General features: G+C 47.4%; 9 protein-coding genes across 9 annotated transcripts; 6 read left to right on the top strand and 3 right to left on the bottom strand.

Moving 5' to 3' along the window:
• Positions 1 to 282: 282 nt before the first annotated feature.
• MGYG_08043 (hypothetical protein) lies at positions 283 to 1,717 on the bottom strand (the record flags this gene model as incomplete). Its single annotated transcript, XM_003169825.1, has 2 exons — positions 283 to 632; positions 694 to 1,717. The coding sequence occupies 2 exons, from the start codon at positions 1,715 to 1,717 to the stop codon at positions 283 to 285; spliced, it is 1,374 nt and encodes a 457-aa protein (XP_003169873.1).
• Positions 1,718 to 2,335: 618 nt separating this feature from the next.
• MGYG_08044 (hypothetical protein) lies at positions 2,336 to 3,859 on the top strand (the record flags this gene model as incomplete). Its single annotated transcript, XM_003169826.1, has 2 exons — positions 2,336 to 2,899; positions 2,960 to 3,859. 2 exons carry the CDS (start codon positions 2,336 to 2,338, stop codon positions 3,857 to 3,859), a joined length of 1,464 nt encoding a protein of 487 aa, XP_003169874.1.
• Positions 3,860 to 4,291: 432 nt separating this feature from the next.
• On the bottom strand, positions 4,292 to 5,978 carry MGYG_08045 (hypothetical protein; the record flags this gene model as incomplete). Its single annotated transcript, XM_003169827.1, has 3 exons — positions 4,292 to 5,222; positions 5,286 to 5,726; positions 5,800 to 5,978. 3 exons carry the CDS (start codon positions 5,976 to 5,978, stop codon positions 4,292 to 4,294), a joined length of 1,551 nt encoding a protein of 516 aa, XP_003169875.1.
• Positions 5,979 to 6,545: 567 nt separating this feature from the next.
• MGYG_08046 (sterol 24-C-methyltransferase) lies at positions 6,546 to 7,759 on the top strand (the record flags this gene model as incomplete). Its single annotated transcript, XM_003169828.1, has 3 exons — positions 6,546 to 6,733; positions 6,792 to 7,113; positions 7,178 to 7,759. The coding sequence occupies 3 exons, from the start codon at positions 6,546 to 6,548 to the stop codon at positions 7,757 to 7,759; spliced, it is 1,092 nt and encodes a 363-aa protein (XP_003169876.1).
• Positions 7,760 to 8,873: 1,114 nt separating this feature from the next.
• MGYG_08047 (hypothetical protein) lies at positions 8,874 to 10,628 on the top strand. The gene is made up of 4 exons (XM_003169829.1): positions 8,874 to 9,342; positions 9,430 to 9,585; positions 9,651 to 10,145; positions 10,297 to 10,628. The coding sequence occupies exons 1-4, from the start codon at positions 9,218 to 9,220 to the stop codon at positions 10,322 to 10,324; spliced, it is 804 nt and encodes a 267-aa protein (XP_003169877.1). The 5' UTR covers positions 8,874 to 9,217; the 3' UTR covers positions 10,325 to 10,628.
• A 1,411-nt stretch (positions 10,629 to 12,039) lies between these two features.
• Positions 12,040 to 15,747, top strand: MGYG_08048 (hypothetical protein; the record flags this gene model as incomplete). The annotated part of the gene is made up of 5 exons (XM_003169830.1): positions 12,040 to 12,500; positions 12,561 to 13,455; positions 13,507 to 13,676; positions 13,734 to 13,951; positions 14,021 to 15,747. 5 exons carry the CDS (start codon positions 12,040 to 12,042, stop codon positions 15,745 to 15,747), a joined length of 3,471 nt encoding a protein of 1,156 aa, XP_003169878.1.
• Positions 15,748 to 16,245: 498 nt separating this feature from the next.
• On the top strand, positions 16,246 to 16,991 carry MGYG_08049 (microsomal signal peptidase subunit; the record flags this gene model as incomplete). Its single annotated transcript, XM_003169831.1, has 2 exons — positions 16,246 to 16,604; positions 16,748 to 16,991. 2 exons carry the CDS (start codon positions 16,246 to 16,248, stop codon positions 16,989 to 16,991), a joined length of 603 nt encoding a protein of 200 aa, XP_003169879.1.
• Positions 16,992 to 18,999: 2,008 nt separating this feature from the next.
• MGYG_08051 (hypothetical protein) lies at positions 19,000 to 20,226 on the top strand (the record flags this gene model as incomplete). The annotated part of the gene is made up of 2 exons (XM_003169832.1): positions 19,000 to 19,036; positions 20,072 to 20,226. 2 exons carry the CDS (start codon positions 19,000 to 19,002, stop codon positions 20,224 to 20,226), a joined length of 192 nt encoding a protein of 63 aa, XP_003169880.1.
• A 1,751-nt stretch (positions 20,227 to 21,977) lies between these two features.
• On the bottom strand, positions 21,978 to 22,740 carry MGYG_08053 (hypothetical protein; the record flags this gene model as incomplete). Its single annotated transcript, XM_003169833.1, has 2 exons — positions 21,978 to 22,380; positions 22,520 to 22,740. The coding sequence occupies 2 exons, from the start codon at positions 22,738 to 22,740 to the stop codon at positions 21,978 to 21,980; spliced, it is 624 nt and encodes a 207-aa protein (XP_003169881.1).
• Positions 22,741 to 24,018: the final 1,278 nt, after the last annotated feature.

Here is a 24,018-nt window from a genome sequence, read left to right on the forward strand (position 1 = left end):
CGTACAGGCCTGCTGCAGGTAGCCGAGACTATTCCACATATGCAGAAGATATAGAATGCTGTCCGCTATACATAACTCCAGCCTGTCTCGCTCGCCAGGAAGGATATTTCAACCTTTCTTCTCCTGACGTGTTCAATTGATGCGTTAAAAATAGTATTTGCCTTTCCCACCCTCTCCATGGTAAATATATTACCCTTAGCCGTTCCCCACGATGTGGTATTTCCGCCTTCCACTTTCTCAATGCGATTCCTTGCTTTGCATAGCTCAATTGGTTACCGGCGGCTATACCTTTACATTCTCCTCTTCCTTAGCTTGACGTGGTTCCTTGTCTGCTGCAGCTGCTTCTGAGGTGGCGGTGGTCGGGGCTTCGATCTGCGTCGTCGGAGCCTGCACTTGACCTTCCGTCTGCCTTGTGAGTTGGGCATCGTTTTCAGTGTTTGCTACTGTTCTCGTAGTTGGTACGGGTGCTGATGCAGCTGCTGGCGTCGTTGACGGCGATGCCTCGTCCGTGACATCGATCACCCTTGCTTCTTCACCTTCTGTTTTCTCACCTTCTCCGGTCATGCTGGCTTCTCTTGCAAGCCGTTCCTCACGACCACGCTTGTGACAGTACCATAGAACCATGAGTAGAACTATTGTATTTGCACCGTTAGTCCAGTAAAGCAATGTAAGTCTATCATAGTTGATACGTACTGAACAGTCCCAGAGACCAGAGGACATTCATGCCAATCAAAGCAGGGAACCTTGCACGTAAAAACGCAATGATAGATCGGAGCAATCCCGCAAGAGCTGCAGGCTTTCCCGCCAATTCCTTCAGGTTGGGTACCTCAAGGCCTATCTTCTTCGCCGTGCTCGTCGCTTTGTCCACATGCTGCATGTTTATACCGCTCTTACTCGCTTTCGCTGATGCCGCCGCAAGAATTTCTGGTGCAAACTTCTCCGTCATCTTGTTGGGCAGCTTTTCGACCAGCTTCTGCAGGAAGCTAGGCAGCTTCGCGTAGCTCTTCTGTAGTTCCTGGTCGCCATTTGTGAGCAAGGACTCGAGGTCGCGGTACGCTGTTGGTACTCCGTTGACCAGGTCCTTGAACACCTGCTTGAACTGTTCTAGAAGCGCCTGCGTGTCGCTGCTTATCGAAAAGACTCGGTTGTTGACAGCTGCTAGGTTCAACTGCTCAAGGACTTTGGACAAATCTTGATCTTCCTTCTTCTCCTCTTCGCTTTTCTCTTTACCAGCCACTTCGCTACTTGCTGGAATACCCTCATCCGCTTTATCCTTCCCCTTCCCCTTATCTACTTTCTCAGTCTCTCCCAGCCATTTCCTATCTTTAAGCATACCCCACAAGCTCTTGTGCGACTTGTGCCCTTTCTCCGTCTTTTTCTGATCAGTGGAAGCAGAAGATGGCGTAGTAGCAGCAGCAGGCTCCGTAACAGGGGTATCAAGTTTCTCCTGGGATCCCCTATCCTCAGCCAAACGTCTCAAATCATCATCCAGTGGTTCATCAATGAGTGCCCTCCCCTGTTCGGTATTGTGTGCTCCTGGCTGTTTGTCACCGCTATCGCTCCCTCCCGATATAGACGATGAGGTTGCAACATGGTGTAGGAATGCCTCATCCTCGTCCGTCAATACAGGGCCATGTGTTTCCGCTGCTGGCGTTGGTGTTGACTCGGTTTTCGCCACAGGTTTCCTCCTAATCGATTTCATGTATTGCATTGCCATGATGTCTCGCTGGTAATATGAATAGCACGGCAAAAAAGTAGTAATAATAGCGTTGAATATGGGTATGGGTATGGGTATCTAGTTGTCGTGATGTGAATCTAACCAAAACACAGGGGTAGATAGATTGAAATAGCGCAGTGACGATCACAACATGTCCTTCATCAATAAGAAAATAGCTTAAAGATTCAGAATAAACCTGCGAGGATGTCGACTATGGTATATATAAGCCCTGCACCATTGTCTCCTTTGTCCTCCAACATTACCAGCCTTTAATCTTGGTCGTTGATGTTGGTTTTGATGACGAAGACAAGTTTCAGCGGGGAGTGTTGCCAAGGCCAATCACGACTAAGCCGTTTTCGGCCGATGCCAAGTATCAGAATAACAACACTCAAGGCGCAAGAAACACAAGGAAAAACCATCAATAGGAACAATGAAGAGCGCCGGACTATATAGTAGTTGGCTTCCTCCCAACTACTATATCGAAGTAATTTGCTGTTCGCCAAATTACCCTCTCTCTCGGCTCATATCGTCTTCGATACAACATCATCACTCTAGAAATCAATATCTAGCGCTTGAATCTACAGCTCAAATTCCCAGTTTTACCAACTATACAATACAATGGCTCGTCGTAAGGCAGATCCCGCTCCCAAGAGCATCCCAAGCAAACGAGTTGGACGAGGGGCAGTCCAAAAAACCAGGCCTCCAAAGAAAACGGAGTCTCCTATTTCCAACAACATTCCCAAGCAGAGACTCAACGTCTATGTCTTTGGCTCTGGTAGCAGTGCAGAGCTCGGGCTTGGACCCAAGAATGCCATTAATGTGAAAAGGCCACGACTGAACACAAACCTCGACGCAGAGAAGGTTGGAGTCGTTAATATCATTGCAGGAGGCATGCACGCAGCTGCCTTGACCCATGACAATCATATCCTAACCTGGGGTGTCAACGACAACTTTGCCCTTGGGCGCGAGACCACCTGGGACGGTGGTTTGAAAGATATGGACGGCGATGACGAGTCTGTTGCAAGTGATGAAGTTGAACTCAACCCACGGGAGGCCAATCCTACTGCCGTTTCGGATGACAGCTTCCCAGAAGGCACCAAATTCTGCCAGGTGACTGCAGGTGACAATGCTACCTTTGCTTTAACTGAGGATGGTTTTGTTTACGGATGGGGTACATTTGTGGTAAGTTACCTGCACTCTCTCCCCGTTACATCTGGCAGCGTCTAACACGTTTTCCGCTAGACCACCGAGGGAGGACGCGGATGGTGGAACGGCGAACTTATCGAAATGCAACCAGACCCCATCAGGATCCTTGGCCTCGAGAAAATCACCCAGATCAGCGCCGGTAACAACTTCTGCCTGGCTCTTGACTACAAGGGAAGAGTTTTCTCATGGGGTCGCCCCGAACAAGACCAGCTGGGCCGTCATATTCGAGTTGATCGCCGCAAGACTGCCGGTAACAAGAATGCCTCTATCGACAAATTACGCAACGATATTGGCCTTATTCCCGGCCTTGTCGCCCTACCCAAGAGCAAGAGAATCATTTCCATTCACGCAGGCAGCGACCATTCTTTCGCCATCGACTCCAATGGGGATACCTGGACATGGGGTCTAAATAACTTTGGCCAAGCTGCTGTTAACGTTGGGGCTGGAAAAGGCGGCAGCACCATTGTTCGACCACAGAAAGCAACCATGCTCGTCAGCCATAAGATGAAGATGATTCAAGGCGGACGTCATCATTCAATTGGCATCACTCAAGACGGCCAGTGCCTTGTCTGGGGTCGCATGGACGGCGCTCAAATGGGTATTGACAACAGCACTCTACCCCTCGATGACCCACAGATCATTATCTCTGAACGCGGAAAGCCACGTATCCTACTCGAGCCCACTCCACTACCAATCCCAAACTGCACCTTTGCTGCTGCAGGGTCTGATCATAATATTCTCATCACTTCCGAAGGAAAGGCTTATACCTGGGGTATCAACGCGACTTATCAATGTGGCCAGGGTCCTGATACCGACGATATTCTAGTCGCAACCAAAATCGACAACATTTCTCTTCGTGAGAAGGTGTTCTGCTGGGCCGGAGCGGGTGGCCAATATTCCATGCTTGCCTCGATGCACGTACAAGCATCTACGTGATCAGTTCATACACCCCGTTTGCAGTGGTTGATTCAGTACTACAGAATGATTTAGTGAAAGATAAAAAATGACTGAAGATAAATGGCGTCCACTATGTATTATAAGGTGGAATGAATGAAACGAGAGATAAAGGAAGGAAAAGCAAGTCATAAGAATGTACAATTGCGTTTGTGTATTTATTTCTAAGAGTAGGAAAATTCAAAAGACTATGGATCCACTAAACAAACTACAGGTACAAAACTCAAAAGTGACGTACGCCAAGCCACGACAGCTTTGTCCCTGCCAAGGCCGAGGCTAAATGTCAACAACAAACTATGGAGTATGGGCGTATAGCTAGACTACGGATAGCAAGCATGTTACTGATAATTACAACCTTGCATTCAGCTTTCAAATATATACTATCAACTTTTCCGTCCGAATTCTATAATGTTATTACCCCGTAACCAATTTATATCTTCCATGTTCTTGGGAAGGCCTGAACTCCCATTTTACTGCATCCTGACTCTCCCGTGTTGAAAATTTAACCAGAAACCTTTCTTTTGGCGGTGGGATCGACGCTGCAACTGCCTCTCTATTTATCGAAGGCTGGTGCCAAGTACCGTCGACAGGTGTAATATCATACCGCACCAAAAGCATAGCAACCGCAGGTAAGATTTCTCCACTAGCAAAATGTCTTCCTGGGCACATGTTCGGAGATGTACCCCATGACATATATCCCTTGGATCTTAGGCGGCCACCTTTTTCCCTATCACCGTCAATGAATCGGTAAGGGTTGAAATCTGCTGAATCCGAGCCCCAAGTTGATCCCTCAAGATTAAGGAACTGCGCTGGAAGGAGTAGCATGGATCCCTTTTTGAGTAGATACTGGTTATTTACTTCGACGTCTTCAAGGACGGTGCGGATCGTGGCACTGTTGGACCGTATACGGAGCATTTCTTGGAAAGTGGCAAGTAGAAGCGTACATTTGTTCCGTATGTCCGCAACATCAAGAGAATGAACAGTGTTACCCTCTGAGTCGACGGAAGGGTGCACTGCATTCTCCCAAACCTCTTGTCTAAGCTTTTCCAAGAGTTCAGGACGAGAGAAAATGTCAAATGTGAGCCAGAACAGGGATGGAACGGTGTTTGAGAGAACACCAATGCATAAAGTAGCTTCCATTCGGGCAATGTTTTCAATATTCGCGCCTGCTTCGTGTTGAATTTTCCACCTCACGAGGGATAGCTCTGACGCTTCCCATTGCCCATTTACTTCATAGAACTTTATGAATTCCTTCACAAGTTCCTCTCGTGCTCTGTAAGACTTCTGGGCTGTGAGTTGAGGCAGAATATTAACATATAACATGGTCAAGTTTAATTCGTACTCCCTATATATATGTCAACACGTGTAAATTCACTCAATTCACGGGTATATCGGTTGGTAGGGATACCAGAACATGTCCTGCACTTCCTTTCGTCGTAGAGGATTCTTAGCTCCCCAGACCGCCTCGCTACTGGCAGTGGTCATTGCATCCCGGCCCCATGCAAATAGATCAATGGGGTCTTCTGTTGCAGTCGCCAATTCATCCATGGATGCCTGGAGGAAATTTATCATGATAGCGTTCATTTTATCAAGGCCGCTACCAGAGATAGCGGTAGCCATGGCGTGTACCATCGCTGTGCTAAGGCTTCCACCACTCTTCGTAGGTTCCTGGAGGAGCTTGAGTCCATCGCCTTTTATTCCAGCGAGCCGATCCCCAACATCGTTCAGAAAAGGCTCAAATGAGATAAACTTTGCAGAACGTTGGATTGCTGAGACCAAAGTAGCAGAGGTAACCACATAGAATTTCTTGTTCAGCATGCTCATGCTAAATATAGGCGAAGGCACATCTCTGCATTTTGACTGTTAACAGCTGCCGCAGTTAAATCTTTGATACTTGCCGGATGCTGAGGGTTTTGTGTTACCTGAGAGCTGTGCAATAACCAAGCCCGTGACGGGCCATCCCAATGGCATGGCCAATCAGCGGGATCGTCTGCGAGAGCGGCTTCGGTTCGCGGGGGTCATACTTCGGGCTGAGATATCCAAAAAGAAAGTGACAGATTGTACCGATGGCGGCCACGACCAGCCAGACTTGTGCTCCCATCGTGTCCGGTCACAGAAAAAGAATTAAACAAAACTGATCACACCCAGAGAAGGATGCATTTCGCACTCTGTGATCCCTAATCCAGGAACATGCTTCTCTGTGAACTCCGGGCCCCTTGAACTTCACACGTAAATTTTAGGCTTGGCGCAGTTTATACGAAAACGAAAATTAAAGTTTCGACGAACTGTTTCGGTGATTACTAAGCACGCCCTTTTATTGGCTGCCCAAAGCAACCGCCAGCTTCTTTCCAACATCGGCGTCAGCGGGGATGTGGTAAAGGAGGTCAAGACAGTCGCGAAGCGGCTCCATACCCCGATAAATCGGTTCGGTAGATGGCTAACCAGCTAGTCGGCTGGACGGATCCCGGAGAAGGAGATGCTGGGGTGGCGTGGCGGGCTCGGGATATCTGGCTCTACCATGGTGTGAGGCCTGGGGCCTCGCATTGATCTCTGGCGCAGCAGCAAGGTCCCCTGTACACTTCGTAGCGGGTGTATTTATATATGAGATGTTGAGATACCCCAGGTTTCCTCCTTTCTTGTGGAAATTATCTCAGAAACCACCAACAACATGACCGACCACTTCGCCCCTGCGGTTGACCCGATGCATGGGAAAACGGCGGAAGAGCGCAACGCTTTCCTAGCTATTCTGAAGAAGGGCAGCGAATCACACCGCGAGATTACAGACAAATATGTGGGCTTCTGGGATGGAAAGGAGCATGGGGAGAGGAAGGATAACTACATGTCGTTGGTGAACAGGTAGGTACCTAGATAGTCCTATGATCCCCCTAATACTGCGACGTTAACGAGAAGATAGCTACTACGACCTCGCAACCGATTTTTACGAGGAGGCATGGGCGCAATCATTTCATTTCTGTCGCTTTGGGATCCACGAGCCTTTCCTTCAGGCTCTGGCAAGACATGAACATTATCTTGCTTTTCGGATGGGCATCCAGCGAGGCATGAAGGTCCTTGACGTGGGGTGCGGGGTTGGTGGCCCGGCAAGGGAGATATCTACCTTCACTGGCTGCAAGGTTGTCGGTGTCAACAACAACGGCTATCAAATCCAACGAGCAACAGCACATGCAAAGAAGGAAGGCCGAAGTGAAGACGTCTCCTTTGTCAAAAGCGACTTCATGGTGAGTTTCATTGTGAAATTTACCGAACGTATAACGCTCATTTGCTGATGGTCACGGAATAAAGGAGATGGATTTCCCAGATGACTCCTTTGATGCTGTGTACGTAATTGAGGCAACAGTGCATGCACCGTCCCTCCAAGGGGTATATGAGCAGATCTACCGCGTTTTGAAGCCCGGTGGAACTTTCGGTGTGTATGAATGGGTGATGACGGATAAGTACGATGATTCAGATCCGTCACACCGCGCCATCAAACTAGGAATAGAGCGTGGAAACGGAATCGCCACCATGATGCCTCGTAAGCATGCAATGGAAGCCATACAGGCGGCTGGATTCATCCTCGAGCATGAGGAGGACATAGCTGACAAGGGGGACATAATCCCCTGGTATGCACCTCTTGCAGGAGAACTTCAGCCTCGCAGCTTGTGGGATCTTTTCAGTGCTCTTCGAGTGACCAAATTGGGCCGGGCATCGGTCAGTACGCTGCTAAGAGTCCTCGAGACTGCCAGGCTTGCGCCATCCGGTACTGCTCAGACAGCCGACGAGCTTTCATTGGGCGCAGACAACCTTGTTGCTGGTGGCAGAGCTGGACTCTTTACACCCATGTATCTCATGATTGCAAAGAAACCGGAAGCCCCTTCATCCTAGTATATAACCAAGAAATGATACAGTATATATGAATATAACCCCGAAATGTGTCGGCCAAATTGCCGTTTCCTATATGTTATGTCCGTCGACTCTAGCTTGGGGCGTCATCGAAAGCAACGCGGTATCTACCCCCGAAGACATCAAGATTCGTTAGTGACGTTGGTCACATCTTGCCCATCCGGCCGTTGGGACTGGGTATGACTCAGCTTTTGCGGAACGCGAGTCGTAAGTACATACGTAACTATGTCCGAGCTCGATCAGAAGACGCCGCCCTAGACCCCTGGTAAGCTATAAAATCTGTTAAGTTCCAAGGAATAAAATCATTTGGTGGTGATCTTAATCACAGCGCAGTTCATACTAGCAACCTAGTACTCTGTATAATGAACAGCTTTTGATAGGTCAACTGCCTCTTTCTAGTTTTCGGACAAGCTCGCTCTTTTGCTTTGTGTGCTCTAGAATCGGTAAGCCGAAATTCTTGATCCTTCTTCGCAAATCCCAGAGGCTGTCCAGCCCGAAAGCTGTTGAAATTTCCCAGATTAATTCTCAGAGCCGATCGTTTTGATCAGTATCGCCACTCTGATGTGCATAATCGGCACCTCCCACGGAGTTCATTATCTTCTTCCGGAGAAGCTCAGAAGGCTCGATCAGTGTGTACCAAAACTGCCCATGCAAAGGGTGCCGCCTGGGCTGTACGTTTATAGCATCCGTTATGGATATAATTTGGTTCAAAATTTGAACGTGGAGCGCGGCATCAGAGCAAAATTTCTGGTAACCACAACATTTAAGTAAAATGCGTAACTATTCTATCCCAACGTATATCCTCTGACGTACCTGTTTTGATTTCCCTAGTACAGCCTCTCTTACCGACTTGTCAAATTTGGGAATTTAAGGAATAATAGAGAGCAGTATCGCGAAAATTACAAACTTTGTAAGGTCGCGATTAGAGAGTAAGTTGATTAGTAATAACCTTGTTCATAACGACTTAGTTAGTCAGCTTGAGTCAGAATAGAGTCACATGACTGGCCCGAAATGGAATGGATATCAACATCGCTTCTACTTCGTCCTCGTCTTCGTCTCTTTCCCTTCACCACGCTTCGCAGGACCGGTCAAAATTCCGCATCGAGACAGCACTTGCGTGTCATCTCGTGCGCAAAGCCTATTCAAGGATTCGCGTCCTTTTGCTGACGTCCTCACGTTCTCCTTCACCGGGGTTCCCCAGGGACAAGGCAGAGGAAGGCTGTCCTTGGAGACCGCTTTCCAAGGCTCCCATGCGACGTGCGGGATACTGCTAGGCGTCAAACCTCTTTTCTTTTATATCACCCCAATACGCTCGTTATATATACATATATATGTCCGCGAGGTTCTTCGACCGCTCATTTTTTAACTCTCGCTACTCGCTGGTTGTCCTTGTGACTCTAGGATAACTCCGGTTCTTCGTTGGGATTCCCACTGACAGCCATGTTCAAACGATCTTTTTCGTCGAAAGACCGCGCGGGCAAGTCTGTTAGACCTGCGAAGAAGACATACCGCGAGAATGTGAAAGCCAAACTGCAGGAGAGTCTGGATAGTCCGCCAGTTGGGAGGTTTGTTGAAAGAACTCCCCCCGGCCCCCACCTTGCTATATTATATTAGACTGTTTGCGCATATAGCTGACGTTTATTCATGGCTAGCGCCCTCACAAGCCCTATCATCACCTTGGTGGTAGGTAGAGAAAATCGCCTTTTTGCTGCCCACGAAGACATCCTCTCTATTTCGCCTTTCTTTTTGTCTACCATCAGGGAGCAAGCCTCCGATGGTGATATGAAACAGATCGTCCTGCCCGATGAGTGAGTCACACATAATATTGGCTGATTACCTACTTCGCGCATATATTTAATATGGTATCATATAGAGAACCCGAGATACTGTCCTGCGTCCTCGAATTCTTGTACAAGGGGGACTACTACCCGCGCTTGATGCACAACAAGCGCCGCAACTCCTGGGTACTCGAGGATGCGCAGGATTTTTCTAAAACCGGTGGCCGCGGGTCCTGCGAAGCGACAATGTTCCACTCTGGTGTCAATGACTATCTGCTCCGAGATACAGTCATCTACTGCGCCGCTGAGAAGTACGGTTTGGACGAGCTGAAGCGCCTTGCCCTTCGCAAGCAGGGCCTTCAAGCTGGAATTCCAGTCGATGTCATCCTTCGATCAGCACGGTACACGTACGACCATACACCAGACTCCGAGTCGCGGCTCCGTGCTCACTTCCTGGCTCTGATAATCCGAAGTCGCAAGACTTTCAAGAGGAGCGGAACCATGCAAATGGAGATGGAAAGCGGCGGTAAACTGTTTTTCGATTTGTTCGTGGCAATGTGCAACCACATTGACGATGTCGTGGAGCTCAGGTACGTCTCCCAATTTTCCTCACCATCAACGCTAATCTATTTCACTTTTTTTTCTCTCGTAACTATCCAAATTCAGGCTTACTGCTTTTATGGCGTTCTTTCTGCTCTCTTAACAACCACCCACCCAGCTTACTTACTTACTTACAAACAGCAACAGCCGATCTCCCAAAGTCATCTGAAATGATTAAGAGGCTGCACACTAAACCTCAAACCTATCGTATCGACCTGCTCGGTCGGTCAAGAATGAAGCCAAAGAAAGAAACTGAACCTACAACTCCCTAACCCAAATTGTGCAACATGATAACAAAGGAGAATGAAGTACCGTGCCGAGCAAATTTCTACCTGGTTTCTCATTTATCTAGTTCTCTTCTCCCTGGATTGACTGATCTATTGAAAACAGTACAAAAAATATAACTCAACACTACTTCGCTTCTCTCGAGATTGGCCGCAAGCAAGTTATTTGGCTTAGGAAGAGACAGCCGGCCTCCCCCTCGTGTTCGAACAGACTGAGTCTCCCTTCGGCCACAGGGCCAGGCCGGCTCTCTCTCTGTTTAAATATTTTTTCTTTTCATGACTGTTTCTTTACCTAAATTGCAGCGCACCGCATCCAAACTAATAACTACACGAGATTGACATCACAGTGAAATCCCCCCTTTTCTTTGGTCCTTTCCCCCATTATCTTGTGTACTTAACCCCCTCCTCTGTTACTATTATTATGTCGTGGTCCATTCGCTGTAGCTGGAAATTGAGATATTCGGCCATCTCATCATCTTCTCCTTGTAGTTAATTGTACTTGTAGCTCATCAATAAAGTAGACGTTGCTAAAGGCACGCAGAAGGTGGGTTTTTGATTGTGTAATTCTATTACTAAGTAAAATAAGCTATCTTATTGGCTAAAGATATAAACTTTACGTGCTTAACCTCACCCTAGACCTCTTTCTTACTAGATTTCCTACTAAACATCTTACTACTCTCCTTTTCTTTTCTACTACCCTTAATTTTAGTAGTAGGAGAGAGTTCTAGGGAGAATTTATAGGGAGGTCTAGAAACCTATCACCCATATTAAAACGCGCTATTTAAAATACTATTATTATTATTGGCTATGTAGCATTACGGCTTTACAAGCTAAAAACAAAATTTGAGAGCATGGTACCATTCCTGTTTGAGGGAAGTGGACCCGACCACCAAGCCTATAAAAGGGCGACCACCTCCGCTAGTTTAACATCATATCCTCCTCTCTGGTTACGCCACATTCGGCCTTCAAGATACCCTCCAGCCTATACATCTATATTACTTGCGTGAAGCATGGATTCTCGCGGATTTACCTCTGTCGTTTATTATTACACTGTCCTTTTCCATCGAGTGGAATAACTAAATGACTGCCTAATCGAACAACTACCCCAGCTTGGTGCGTGGCTCAGCGTAGATCAGGCCAGAGCATTCTACGACGGCGCTTCTCTAGACGAAGCGAAAAGCTTGTATAGGAGTGGCTGCAAGATGTAAGACGTGCATATATCTTGTTGGGCCTGTCTATTGGCCCAACAGTTGTTCTTCGATGCATCATTCATGGCGCCTCTGCTCAGCCTCGCAGTCTGGACAGACATATGTACACGCCTTGATAAGTATTGTTACTCAAGAAATATACCTCGCCTGATGCATTTCCCGTGATTGGCAGATTACAGACAGGCTCGGACACAGCCCCAGAGGCATGGTCAACTGTCATTCAGCCTCTTGCTGCGCCTATGATTTGTTGGCTATGCTCCACGGAGAGGATCAAAAAGCAACATATTCCTTGCTCTAGTTACGGTAATTCTATCTTCAACGCACTCTCTCTCGCTGGGGTGCTTTTCACTCATACATTTACGGTCTTTTCTTTTGTCTTAACTACCTAGCAGATGGACCCCGTAACCGCACTTGGGATTGCCGCGGCCGCGGTACAGTTCGCTGCCGTGGCCGTTAAAGGCATCAAAGGTGGAATTGGACTATTGATGCGTTTGGATAAAACTCCAGGCGAACTGAAAGATCTCCTAGACGATGTCAAGCAGTCGATCGACAGGGCTGCCCAGTGGGACACTTTACGCTTGACTCGCCAGCTTTCTAATGAGCAGGCGGACGCTCTCAGAGGAGCTGCCAATGACGCAGAGCAGGCGATGAAGGACCTACAAGCTACTTTAAACAGCATTTTTCCAGACCAAAACGGGAGAGCTCCGTCTGTGACCAGGAGGATATGGAGGAGCATCATCTCCGTCAAGAAAGAGTACGAGATAAAAGCAAAACTTGAACGTATCAAGAGGCTTAACGATGCGGTTACCCATCAGTTGCAGCTTTGTATTGTTGACATGGAGATGCAACATAGGTATATCCACTTACTCTTCTACAAGGAAAGAGTTCGAAGGCTTGCTAACCTGTCTTGTAGAGAAGTTTCCGACAGAACCTTGACTGCGGCCGAAAGGACCTGTCTCCATGTTGACCAACTGAACTCCCGACTGGAACCAACCATGGACCAGTTAGCCAACTTGCAGCAGCAGACTTGTATAGAAGTAACTACGCAAAAAACCCTCGCGATATCGATACAAAACTCAATGAATTCCAACAGCGAAGAATTAAGGGCGATAAAGGCCATGCTCTCACAGTTCATCCTTTCCCAATCTCGCCTACCTGGCTCTGAGCAAACTGTAATCGAACAACCACCAGAAGGGGACCTAACACGGCAGATTGGGAGGGAAGAGCAGCGACCCATACCTCCGTCACCTGCTTCACAGGTCCCCATGGAAGTGCCAGTGTACCGGGAGAATGCGGTATATATCTTTTCTCCGCTGCCACGGCCGTGTAAATGCCGTACACGGTTATTGAGGTCAACCAATAGAGGCACCTGGATTTTCTTTGGATATGAAGAAAGCCGGACCCATGAGAACTCTTGTCCACTCAGCGGTTCTGCAAAGCACGTCCGAATAGCCAGATGGGGCTTTAAATTTCAGAACAAAATAGTTGAATTGGCCTTCGGTGTGACGATCCAAGGTTGGAATATTCATCTAAGTCCCTCTTTAAAGACGGTTGTAACGGTCAGACGGTCAGAGTCAGCCATCTTCCGACTTTTCGACGAGCTTCCAGGTCGGTGTGGGATCGAGCTGGCAGATTCTTTTTACATAGCAATGGCAACAATATCGCCAAGCTACTCTGCTATCAAAGGAGTAGATGTCGAAATCATACGACGGGAGTTGAAGCGGGTTTATCAGTATCTCATAAAACCAACAGGAAGCGGTGTTTGTTCTCTCACTGATCGGGATGAAAATGACCGCACTTTGTTTCATGTACGCATTGAAGAAACGTTCACACTCAGAGAGGGCGCTAACAGAAATCAGGAGATTATATCCCTCGTAATATCTGTGGCAGCCATATATGCTGACTTGTCTGACGAAATCGACTCGTTGCTGCAGCTGGGTGAATACCTCGACGTTGACCACAACGCGTTCGCAAATGCTATAGAGAGGCGTTCTGATGGCGTGGGTGCGCCCAGCCCCAGCTTATTCCAGTAAGCTTGACCGGATAGCTGGCGGAATTAATGTGGGAGCTAACTAACTCATGACAGTTTTGGGCGTGACTCCATAGCAAATCTTGCTCGAACATGCGTGTCAAATTGCTGCCATCTGCAGGGGGATTATTCGTATCTCCGCCGCCTATTCAGCTTCTACGCCCCAAGCTTAGAGAACCCTATTTCCGAACTCTTCACGCAGTACCACCGTAGCAACGAGCATACCAAAACTTCAATTATAGACGCGCTGCGACGGGATCCGTGGGCATTAGCATGTAAGCCTAGCAGCCTTTTCATTTTGTAATTAATATAGTGTACCTATCAAAGCTGACATATCGACACAGACTTATTTACGGGTGACCTCGCATTGGCCGTATTGAGCAGAAACCTTGAGCGTTTGAAGGAGGTCCTCGTGACTGCAGATCTGGATGCTGATGCTTTCAGTTTCTTACAAGTTAACGTTCTCGATCTCGCCATTGGTTGGCCCGAAGGTTTGCGGCTACTCTCAACTGTCTGGACCCATGGCATTGCGAGAACAATCGCGTTAGCTTTATACCTTGAGAATGAGGAGTCGCTTAAAACACTCTTGAGCTTTCCAGTTGCCCTCTTTATGGATTCTGATGAGACACTCTTTGTTATCAATACCATGATCAGCTCTAATACGCGATCAGTACTAATTGAAGAGCTGAGGCGCCGGAGAGATGAGTTGGCAGATGTTGCTCGTAACTGTTTATCAGTGGCAGACCAGGCATATTTCGGCCTTCGTGAGCGCAAAGTTCTCGATACCAATGCCTATCCAGTCTACAATCTGCTTACCGATGGCTCGAATCCGGTGCCTTCCCATTTAAACCCAGGTACAAACGTCTCCGTATATAATATCATCGCTACCTTGCATGATCACCTTGATTCTAAGTCGACTTCCCTGATGGTATTTGAATGCCTCTATGAGCTCTTTCTGGTTGGATTCTTGGACACGGATGAAACCAACATGGTGGAATTTTCTCTTTCTCCCCTTGAAACTATTTACAATACTCCAACTACCAAGAATTTCCATATCCTGGTAAACCTAAGCATTTGGTTTCTAAGGATGGGTGCTTCTCCAGCACTAATAGGCGAGAGAAATATACTGCTCGGTATCGCGCAGAAATTTCACTGCCGCACTTTGGATTCAGATAGTGAGCTAATACAGTTAAAAATACTAACTCAGTATGCCACCAGTCTATTTTCACCACTAGAGTCTGATCAGTGTACATGTTACTGTTCTTCAAGTGGATGTTTACCATTACATCACCTTAACCGAGAATCGAACGAATGCATATACCACAAAAGCCAACACATATTCTCTTGGGTACAGCTCTGTGGTCTGCGGGAAGATGAAGCCAGGTTGTATCTGGAGGAGGCTGTACGCGCAGAGCTTTTCAATGCCCTCGGTATGGGTCATACTTGCTGCATTGCCCTATTTATGAGCGACTCGGAAAAAAGAGAAATACGGGATGAAGATTTAGAGATGCAATCACAGCTGGAATTATTAATGACAGCATACCGGAGGTCTCGCTCAAGCCCACTTCCACCAGGTCGTTACGGGTGGGTTGTTGAATGCAACTCTCGGTGTCCGAAATGTCTATCCAGCGAGAAGATGGGGGCTGAACATACTCTACCGGATTTTTGGAATTGGTGGTGGTACAAGGTAGCCCAGATACTACCAGACGTTGGTGCTTCGTTAGTTGACCAAAGTACGGATGATGAAGGCGTAGATGACACGCATGTGGTAGGCCTTGAGGAAGGGGAGTACGAAGACATGAACTTCACCGAAGTTATTCGGCGACATTTTGCCGAATACCTAGATCCGGGCCACTGGTCCCCAGACCAATTGTGTACCACGAATTCCGACTCTGAGGCTATGCAGCAGACGAAGGAGTTCGTTCCACGGAAGAGGACAGACCTCTTGATGGAAGTTCTGGGACCCTACGAGGCCAAGTTAAGCGATGAGCAGCGTTTATTTATTGAAAATTTTGCGAACTCGGATAGAAACGCCAGTAAATCTGCTGGAGAAGGCACCGATAATGAATAGCCGAGGACTATTTCCTTTCATATAGATATAGATATGCATAGATCTTTTTATTGGTACTTCTGGGTTTAGCTGGCCTCGAAAGCAGTGTGATTAACTACGACTTGTTGATGGTTCGTTCTATAGACTGAACGTGCGAAAAATACAATTAATACGGAGTACTTAAGAAATAATTATATGGCCAAATCTCCAGGAATGTTAAGAAAGATGATTTTAGGTTTTTATTTCAATTTTCTAACAATAAAAGCTCGATAAAATTACTACGTAACTAATTAACTTAGTGGTTAATGAGAGTAACTGGTTAAGCAAACGCCAAGCCAAGAGCTTCGCTCCAACTGAACAGATAAGCCGCAACATCACCAACTCCAGTGTCAACCAACAGCTCGATAGCTCAACAGCTCAACACTACGAACGACAATGAGCTGTGTCTGATAACTGGGATAAAAATAATTGCTATACCATCATTCAGTTAATACCCTATATCAAGAGGACGCCGCCATCATGTTCGCCGAACTCGCTCCCTACCTCTCCAATCCTCGCCAAACCCTAGCCCAGATCCTCAACTTCGCCCTCGTCCTCTCCACGGCTTTTATGGGATGGAAGGCCTTGTCAGTATACACGAACTCGTCCTCGCCTATTGTTGTGGTATTATCAGGAAGCATGGAACCGGCCTTTCAGCGCGGTGACCTACTCTTTCTATGGAACAACAGCCCGCGCGCAGAGGTTGGAGAGATAGTGGTGTATAACGTGCAAGGGAAGGATATTCCGATTGTTCATCGAGTTATCAAGGCGTTTGGGACGGGGGATGGAGGGAAGAAGAGCCAGCGAAGGCTAGAGAAGGAGGCGGATAAGCGTAGTGGGTGAGTATCTACCATATCTCGGACGGGAGTTGATGACGGCATAGAACGGGAGGTGTATATGGTGTGAAGATCATATAAATGGCGATTGAAAGAGACAACATACGTGGCATAATATCGAGTATCTGCTAACCCTTCGCATGTAGACCCGGCCTATCTTCGCCCATCTCCCATCAGATGCTCACAAAAGGCGACAACAACATCGCAGATGACACCGAACTCTACGCACAGGGCCAAGACTACCTTGACCGCAAGCTCGATATTGTAGGTAGCGTGCGAGGATACATTCCAGCCGTTGGATACGTGACGATCATGTTGGCAGAGAACCCGTGGATGAAGACGGTCTTGCTTGGAATCATGGGTGTAATGGTGATGTTACAGCGGGAATAGAAAGCGGCATCATCCACCAAAAAGCCATCCATACTCAATGAAAAAGAGATAATATTTTGGATTCTTTTGAATTTTTTTAACTTTGCATTCCTGCTTCCCTCGTTTGACATGGGTGTGTTTGGCTATTGCTATGCGCCCTGATGCATGCGGCGAGTGCTTTGCCCTAAGGGCAGCATGTGCATCAATCATATCATAGCAAAGAGCCATTCGTTGGTTCACGTTTTGGCTTGTCTCTTCTTACAGTTCTATATTTGGAGCCATTCACGTCATTGGAAGGCTGCGTACTTCCTTGCTTGCAGTGTCAAGGCAGACGAGTTCACAATACCCAATATCCATGAATTCGCCCATGGCTACCGGACATGTTCCCTTGTTCATCAATAAATTTACTCTGGGCCATATGAGAGCCTTGGGTCAATCGGATGGTTGAAACGGCTGTCTTTTTGGAAGGACAAGGGAGCCTAGGTATTTTATATCCATACTCGGCCCGGGGGTGGTTCATATTGTCTTGTGTATAGGCTGACAACCAGATATGATTGACCAGCTCTGATATGATTCCAGCTAAAGTTTGCCGATTAAATTGTGACCCGTGGTATTAAGTGCGTCCTGCATATACCCATCGTAGCATATGTACCCTAGTTAAGGATCGGTATATGAACGCATATAATGCGCTGAGGCCACAATTGGCCTCTGGGAGAAACCGTCCGAGTACTGGTTTGAATATGTTAGCCAAACCTATCTCGGATACCGAGGGGATGTTAAAGGCTCGGTATACTATCTGGCTGTTGGGAGATTCATGCGGTTTGTGGTTGAGAGGTATCAATCACCTTGCATGTTCAGGCTCGACGGGTAGCATTGCCTTCCTCCGACCCGTCCCTGTCAGCAGCTGATGAAAATGTTGGTAAGATATGAAGAAAGTGGCTTATTTTCGACGTTCTATTGTCCAGAGTACGGTGCACTATGTTGAATACCAATGATTCATCCATGACTCTCGATCCTTGAATCTCAGGCCGCAGTCATGAATGCCAAACCTTCTACCTGATTCAGCTGATATCTACAAGTTCCCCGATCGCCGAACGACAACAAGCTTCTGCCTGGTGATACTTAATTACTAGAATAACTATCCGTGTACGGAGTATGTATTCGCAACGCCCAAAATTGAAGCTTCCAGGAGTTGAAATAGATCAATCTAGGTCGATCCACAACAGTCAGATGAGCGGACATTACGCGCACCTTCATGTCAAGGGATGCGACATGGTGTGACTAATGGGCGGTCAAACAAGTAGACGATGCAGACTAGAACCATAAGTAACACACTATACAGACATCCAGAGCAATGGCGCCGGACACCTGTGCCGGAGAAACTCGTCACCGCCGATTCTTGTCATGCATTTTCCAGCCAGCCCTTGAGCCTATGAGCCAACAGAATGCGGTCGTGACCAAGAGTCCAGGCGCGAGTGAGCCCTGGCACTAACAACCGAGAGCATTTGGGCCGGATATTCACAGTTGTTGGCTTGGGAACATCCATGCCCATGCTGAGAATCCACACCAGCTCAGCCTCAATCGAAATCCCACAAAGAAATGCAAATAAAGACACCTCAAACTCGAGATGAGACACAAGCATGTGCAACGAACAAGCAGACAATGCTCGTCCAAGCTTACCGGAAGATTCGCCGTGTCGCCGAGCAACCGACGGTTGATCATTGACCGCATTATGATCGTCTTACTCTATATGATCAACCTTGATCAACATCAGCATACTATCATCCATTCATCTTGTCACCGTTTGTGATATTCTATATTCGGAGGAGTGTTCGGAGGGGCACGTTGAGTAAACACAAGCGGCGAGACAAAAATTTTCTTCATCCCGCCGGAGTGGATCTCCTGTTTTAGTGACTCCTAGCCCGGTTAGTAATTAACGGGTGGCGATGATCGTAACCTGACCTTCGAAAATGCAGGTCCTTCCCGACACTAGGAGAAAAAAAATGAAAAGTGGCTAGGACGGCACGCCATGGTTCCTGCATCCCTCAAGGGTGCAAGAAGGAGAGGTAAGGGTATGTGAAAAACTTGGCAGCAGTGTGGCTAGGGGGGTTGGGTATCAATAATCGTTGACAGGGGTAACGGCTGTCGGCCCAGGCCAGACGTTGAGCTATATGACCTGCGAACTTGATGATGGAAAAACATGCAAGCACAGACAGGCATGAGTGGACACCCGGCAACGAAAACCTCAATCCATGTCTCTTCCTTGCAGGGCGAAGTCTGGCCACCCACCAGCGCTGGGCCGTGCTGAAAATCTGGAAATTCTTCTCCTGACGTTGCGCGTTAACCTTTTCCAGCTAACTACCTTGGACGAAACATTTGAGCATGCCTCGTGGGATCGTGGATAGATGAATGGATACGGAGTATATCGATCCATCCTTTCAGTTTGATCAGGTGTGTTTCGGGTAATGCTCCGTAGTTGATCCAGAGAAACGGGAATCCGCCTACACAGGCCTCCTCCGCTGCGGATAATTCGACGTCTTTGGACTCCGAAACATCCAACATCAAAAGTGAAATTCAGAAATGTTCAGCGCCCTACGCACTACACGTGCATGGCTAGCCGTACTCCGAGTTCAAGCTTGATCAGCTTGGCTGCGTAAATGCATGCCAGGGCCATTTGTATAGGCGGACGGCAAGGTCCGGTGAGTCCAGCCACGGTTCGTGCACAGGGCACAATGAGACGGTGCTGAAGCTGGTTCAACTCAGCCTAGACGCCCGGCGCCAGCTGATGACAGGGAAGATTCGAAGTGGATGGCCGCCCAGGGTGCAGCGCAGGCGCTGCAGGTCAGGCCGCAAAAATTGCGCACAAATCTTTTTTTTTCTTGCGACCGGCCCGATGCCTGCTCTTACATGCCATTGGCTATGTGAAACGATCCGCTCGCGCGTCTAGAAGCCCTCAGCGGGAATTGCCAGGCAGGCGTGTAAAGATTTTGGGAAAAATTTTTCACTGGAGGGGCCGTGGAAAAGTCTCTGTTTTCCGGAGCTATTTTTACATGGCCTGATGCGATGGTCTGACTGTTACAACACCATCTCGCGCTGTACAGAGCACGAGGCGGATGACAAAAGACATAGCACGCTCTGTCGACTCATCGTTGCGAGTTCGTATTCCTTAGAAATCAGCAAAAGAGTCGAAGAAGTCGAAGAAGTCGAAGTTGAGGTTGAGGAAGCGACGGAAAGTGACGTCACAGAGAGCGATTAGTCAGGCTAAATGACTAATCCAGGCACAGACCCGTGGAAGATCGGACCCGCTTATTAAGGTTTTATACAGGGAAGAATTTACAAAGCAAAAAAAGAAGTAGACAGAAGATGCTGACGCATGGTGACGATAGAGGGGCCAGGAGGGCCAGAGCGGGTTGCGGCCATGCCCACGGCGCCCGTCGTGGGCCCACGGGTAACTAGAAACTTCCCAGAGACATAGAAAGGTGGACGACGGAGGTCTATAAGAAGGAGCTCCATCCCTCGAGTTTCCATCGCTCTCCTCCTCATCATCCACAACAATCAGACATCAAAACATCAAAACAAAAGACTACAATCAACCCCTACAATCAATCTACTGCCAACTACTCGAGTCAATACTCAACAACAAACAATTCATCATACCCACTTCCACAACCACCACCTCAAACAAAACAAACAAAACAATCAAAATGGCCGCCAACGCTACCGACTTTGCTATCCACTACGCCTCCTTCGAGCTTCCTCACTTGAAGCGCGAGTCCATGGCTACCTTCTCCGCTGCCTCTTCGCGCTTCCACACTCCTCGCACTTCTCTTGACAACGGAAAGCGCACTATGCCATCCACCCCAGCCTTGTCCCGCTCCAACTCCAAGGCCCGCGTCAGCAGCTCCAAGTCCTCCAACTCCAAGGAGAACAAGGCTATCCACGCCGAAGCCACCTACCTTGCCCTCCGATAGGTGTCTCATTAAATCTACACCAATAAACCAACCAACGTCTACTATGACACTAAAAGTGCTTTTTGGAATTCTTGGGCTATCAGCGAGCGGATGAGTTGGATGTGATATGGAAACGGAAAAAACTTCTGGAGTTCAACGGGCTTTTTCTCTTACGATGCATGATACCTCGTTTAATGGAGATGGAAAGAAATGGGATTTATTAATCTAATTACTTAATCCAGAGATGATTTGTTCTTGAAACTGGCAGGGCTTGTGAATGATAATTCTCTACATATATAATAAAACATAGCAATGCAGTTAATTACACTGTTCACTTTAACTCTTACATTCGAATCTATGAAATTAAAATATAACAAGTAATAAAATAGTGCGGACAGGGGTGTCTTGCAGGATATGGCTAGATCATGCGGCCCTTGTTTTCTTTCCGAGAGGGGGCCCGCGGAGACGATTCCCAAGGGTACTTTTTCTTAGTGTTAAATAAATGGTATCGTGATTGATGCATATCTGTCCGCTCACTAACTTTGCCAACATTCTCTAGCTATGGAGTACCCTGTAGCTACGACTCCTGTAACAGTTTCTCTCATCTTTTCTCTCGAGTCAGCCTTCTAGAAACTAAATAGTGTATATTCTTCTGAGAGTACCTGATCCGGTATAGTTATACATAATCGCTACCAATATAACGCCTTGTCAAAAGCCGGCCGAGCTATTCCAATATCGGAGCAATAAATTATACCCACCCTTCAATTTGGTTGTACTTCCAAGAACAATGTTGAGCCTCTCTGTGGTGTCTATAATAAGTAACAGCGGCTCGGCCCGCTTTGAACTCAAATGACGTCATATCATTGCTTGGCATTTATGCCACAGATACCTGTTGTGTCTTTATCTCAAAGTCTGTAGCTACATAGAAAAATACATAGACTTGGGCAACTTGACACCCTATCTTAATTTTATAACCAGCTACTATCTAATGATATATAGCAAAGGCACACAACATTTCTCGCTGCGAAGTGGCTGATGATTACAATCAATCTGAGTCTTACATCGGCATGAACCCCCCACCGCGTCCTGTCTTCTCCAGCAGTTGGCTCTCCAAGGAGTATAGTTTGGACTGCATAGCCGAGCAGTCATTCAGATGTGCCCAACTATTTTCGAAATCGATCAACTTTACAGTCCCATTATGACCAATGAAATTGAACTTATTGACATCTCCATACAACAGACCAAGCTTATGAAATTGCTGAACAGCATCCTTGCAAACAGGGAGGTCATCAATCGATGCTTCGTGCCCCTCAGTCTTCTCCGCCAGGAGCCCAATTTGTCCGTGCTCATGGAAATGGCTGAGAAATCGTGGAGCTAAACCACTCCCTGCTAGTAGCTGGTACGCTACTGCCTCCCGCACAATGCGTGGCATTTCCCATTCAAATCGGGCAATTTTGGGACTGCAGTGGTTCCCGGGCTTAATGATACCGGATCATTAGAACCCTGATTCACAGAAACAGTGACCTCCAAGACATTTACTTACGATTTGACAATCTGGTGTTCAGCTCATTGGTGAATGGGTCTCGACTAATGAATTACATGTCCCATTCTTGGGTCTTTGGTAAGTCAGGCAGTGCCTCTATAGGGGTGGAAAGAGTGTCTCTATCGTAGGTGCGTGGTGAAATGGTGACATATTTCACCTTTCCACTAATCAACACTCGGTACTCGCTATCGTCGTTGTTACTAACCTCTCGTCTTTTGTAATCCCAGTATTTTAGGAAGATGGCCTCCGAGAGGGCAGCGAAGTAACTTGCGAACATCCCAGTTAATAACCACTAACAGCAGAGTTCCTAAGTTGGGATGAGTGAGTTTGTTGGGTTCAACTAACATCACTTTAACGGAGTAGATAATAGCAATAGCGCGGAGGGTTTTCGAACTGATAGTTAGAAATGAGTACTGTCAAAATGAACCCGGGTTCAATCCTGAGAAGCCGCCTGCCAGCCCTTGTTATCCAACCACGACTGAATACTATTTACTGATTTCTGTGCATCCTTCGTCATGCATTGGACTAAGAAAAGAAACGTCTCGCTCCCGTGGCCGACCAGGATCTTCGTCAGCAAATCATTCTCCTCTTTTTGCTGCCGGCCTCTGCAGTTTCAAGCACTGTCCAACATCATCGCCAATGCTCTAGTTGGTGGGAATACAAGTCCAGTGTGCCGGCGCTTAGAACAGCGAATCACTTCTAGGACTGAGGATAAAAGGGACCAGGCATCCTCCAAGTTGGCAAGGGGAATTGCCGATCCATCAACTCACAACCATCGTCAGTCAACCCCGTCCGGCCGGGAAAACCAATTGAAATCCAGCCCCTAAAGCTTTCATAAGAACTTCAGACTTATCGATCCTGAGGTATGTTGATACTAATTACTCCGTACTTCCAGTTCTTTTATGCTAGTTTTAGTTGACTAAAAGTCCGTCAGTCAACAAACTAGTAGTTACTGCAATGTGCACCTCAAAATACATCAACTACCAGTGCGGTTGTAAGGAGGAGATGGAATTCGTGCAATGCGCTGCCCGGGCCGGGACGCGTGCGAGATGCCATCCGATCACGAAAAAATGAGGTAAAGATTCCTCGAATTACTGCAGAGGCCATCCCGTCAAGCCCGATGCGCCGAAAAAGTACATCTCTGAAACCTCTGAAGACAAACTCCAGGGTTAACCAGTCCCAAGTTGGTTTCGACTTGCGGCGAGTGGACACGTTAAGAAACCAGACATAGATCCGGTTTAGAGTCAGAAAAATGTTTGGGAGGCTTCGAGTGAAGGTAATTTCGAAACGTATAGATACCGTGACTAGTACCGACGGAAATCTCACGACTAATTATCCGGTTATTTCGTTAAATAGTGAGCAGATAGTTATACGGGAGCTCGCTTTGGGGCATAGGATGAGATATCTTTTCTCCCTTCATCTCCTTCTCTCTGGTAACCGCAAGGCCGAAATCGTGGTGATGACGTGCAGACGCGAATGATATCGCCCACCTGTAGTTATTGTCTCGTTCAATTCCTTGACTGAAGACATGCTATCACAAATCTCCGTCAGAGGT

Source organism: Nannizzia gypsea, genomic scaffold, assembly GCF_000150975.2.
Source record: "Nannizzia gypsea CBS 118893 supercont1.8 genomic scaffold, whole genome shotgun sequence".
NCBI lineage: Eukaryota > Fungi > Ascomycota > Eurotiomycetes > Onygenales > Arthrodermataceae > Nannizzia > Nannizzia gypsea.

Bases quoted from the DNA above. Each gene is read 5' to 3' on its own strand.
- MGYG_08047 (XM_003169829.1), top strand. From the start codon at position 9,218: ATGTTCAAACGATCTTTTTCGTCGAAAGACCGCGCGGGCAAGTCTGTT. The intron at 9,343-9,429 runs GTTTGTTGAAAG...ATTCATGGCTAG, and splicing joins GATAGTCCGCCAGTTGGGAG to CGCCCTCACAAGCCCTATCA. The intron at 10,146-10,296 runs GTACGTCTCCCA...ACTTACAAACAG, and splicing joins GACGATGTCGTGGAGCTCAG to CAACAGCCGATCTCCCAAAG.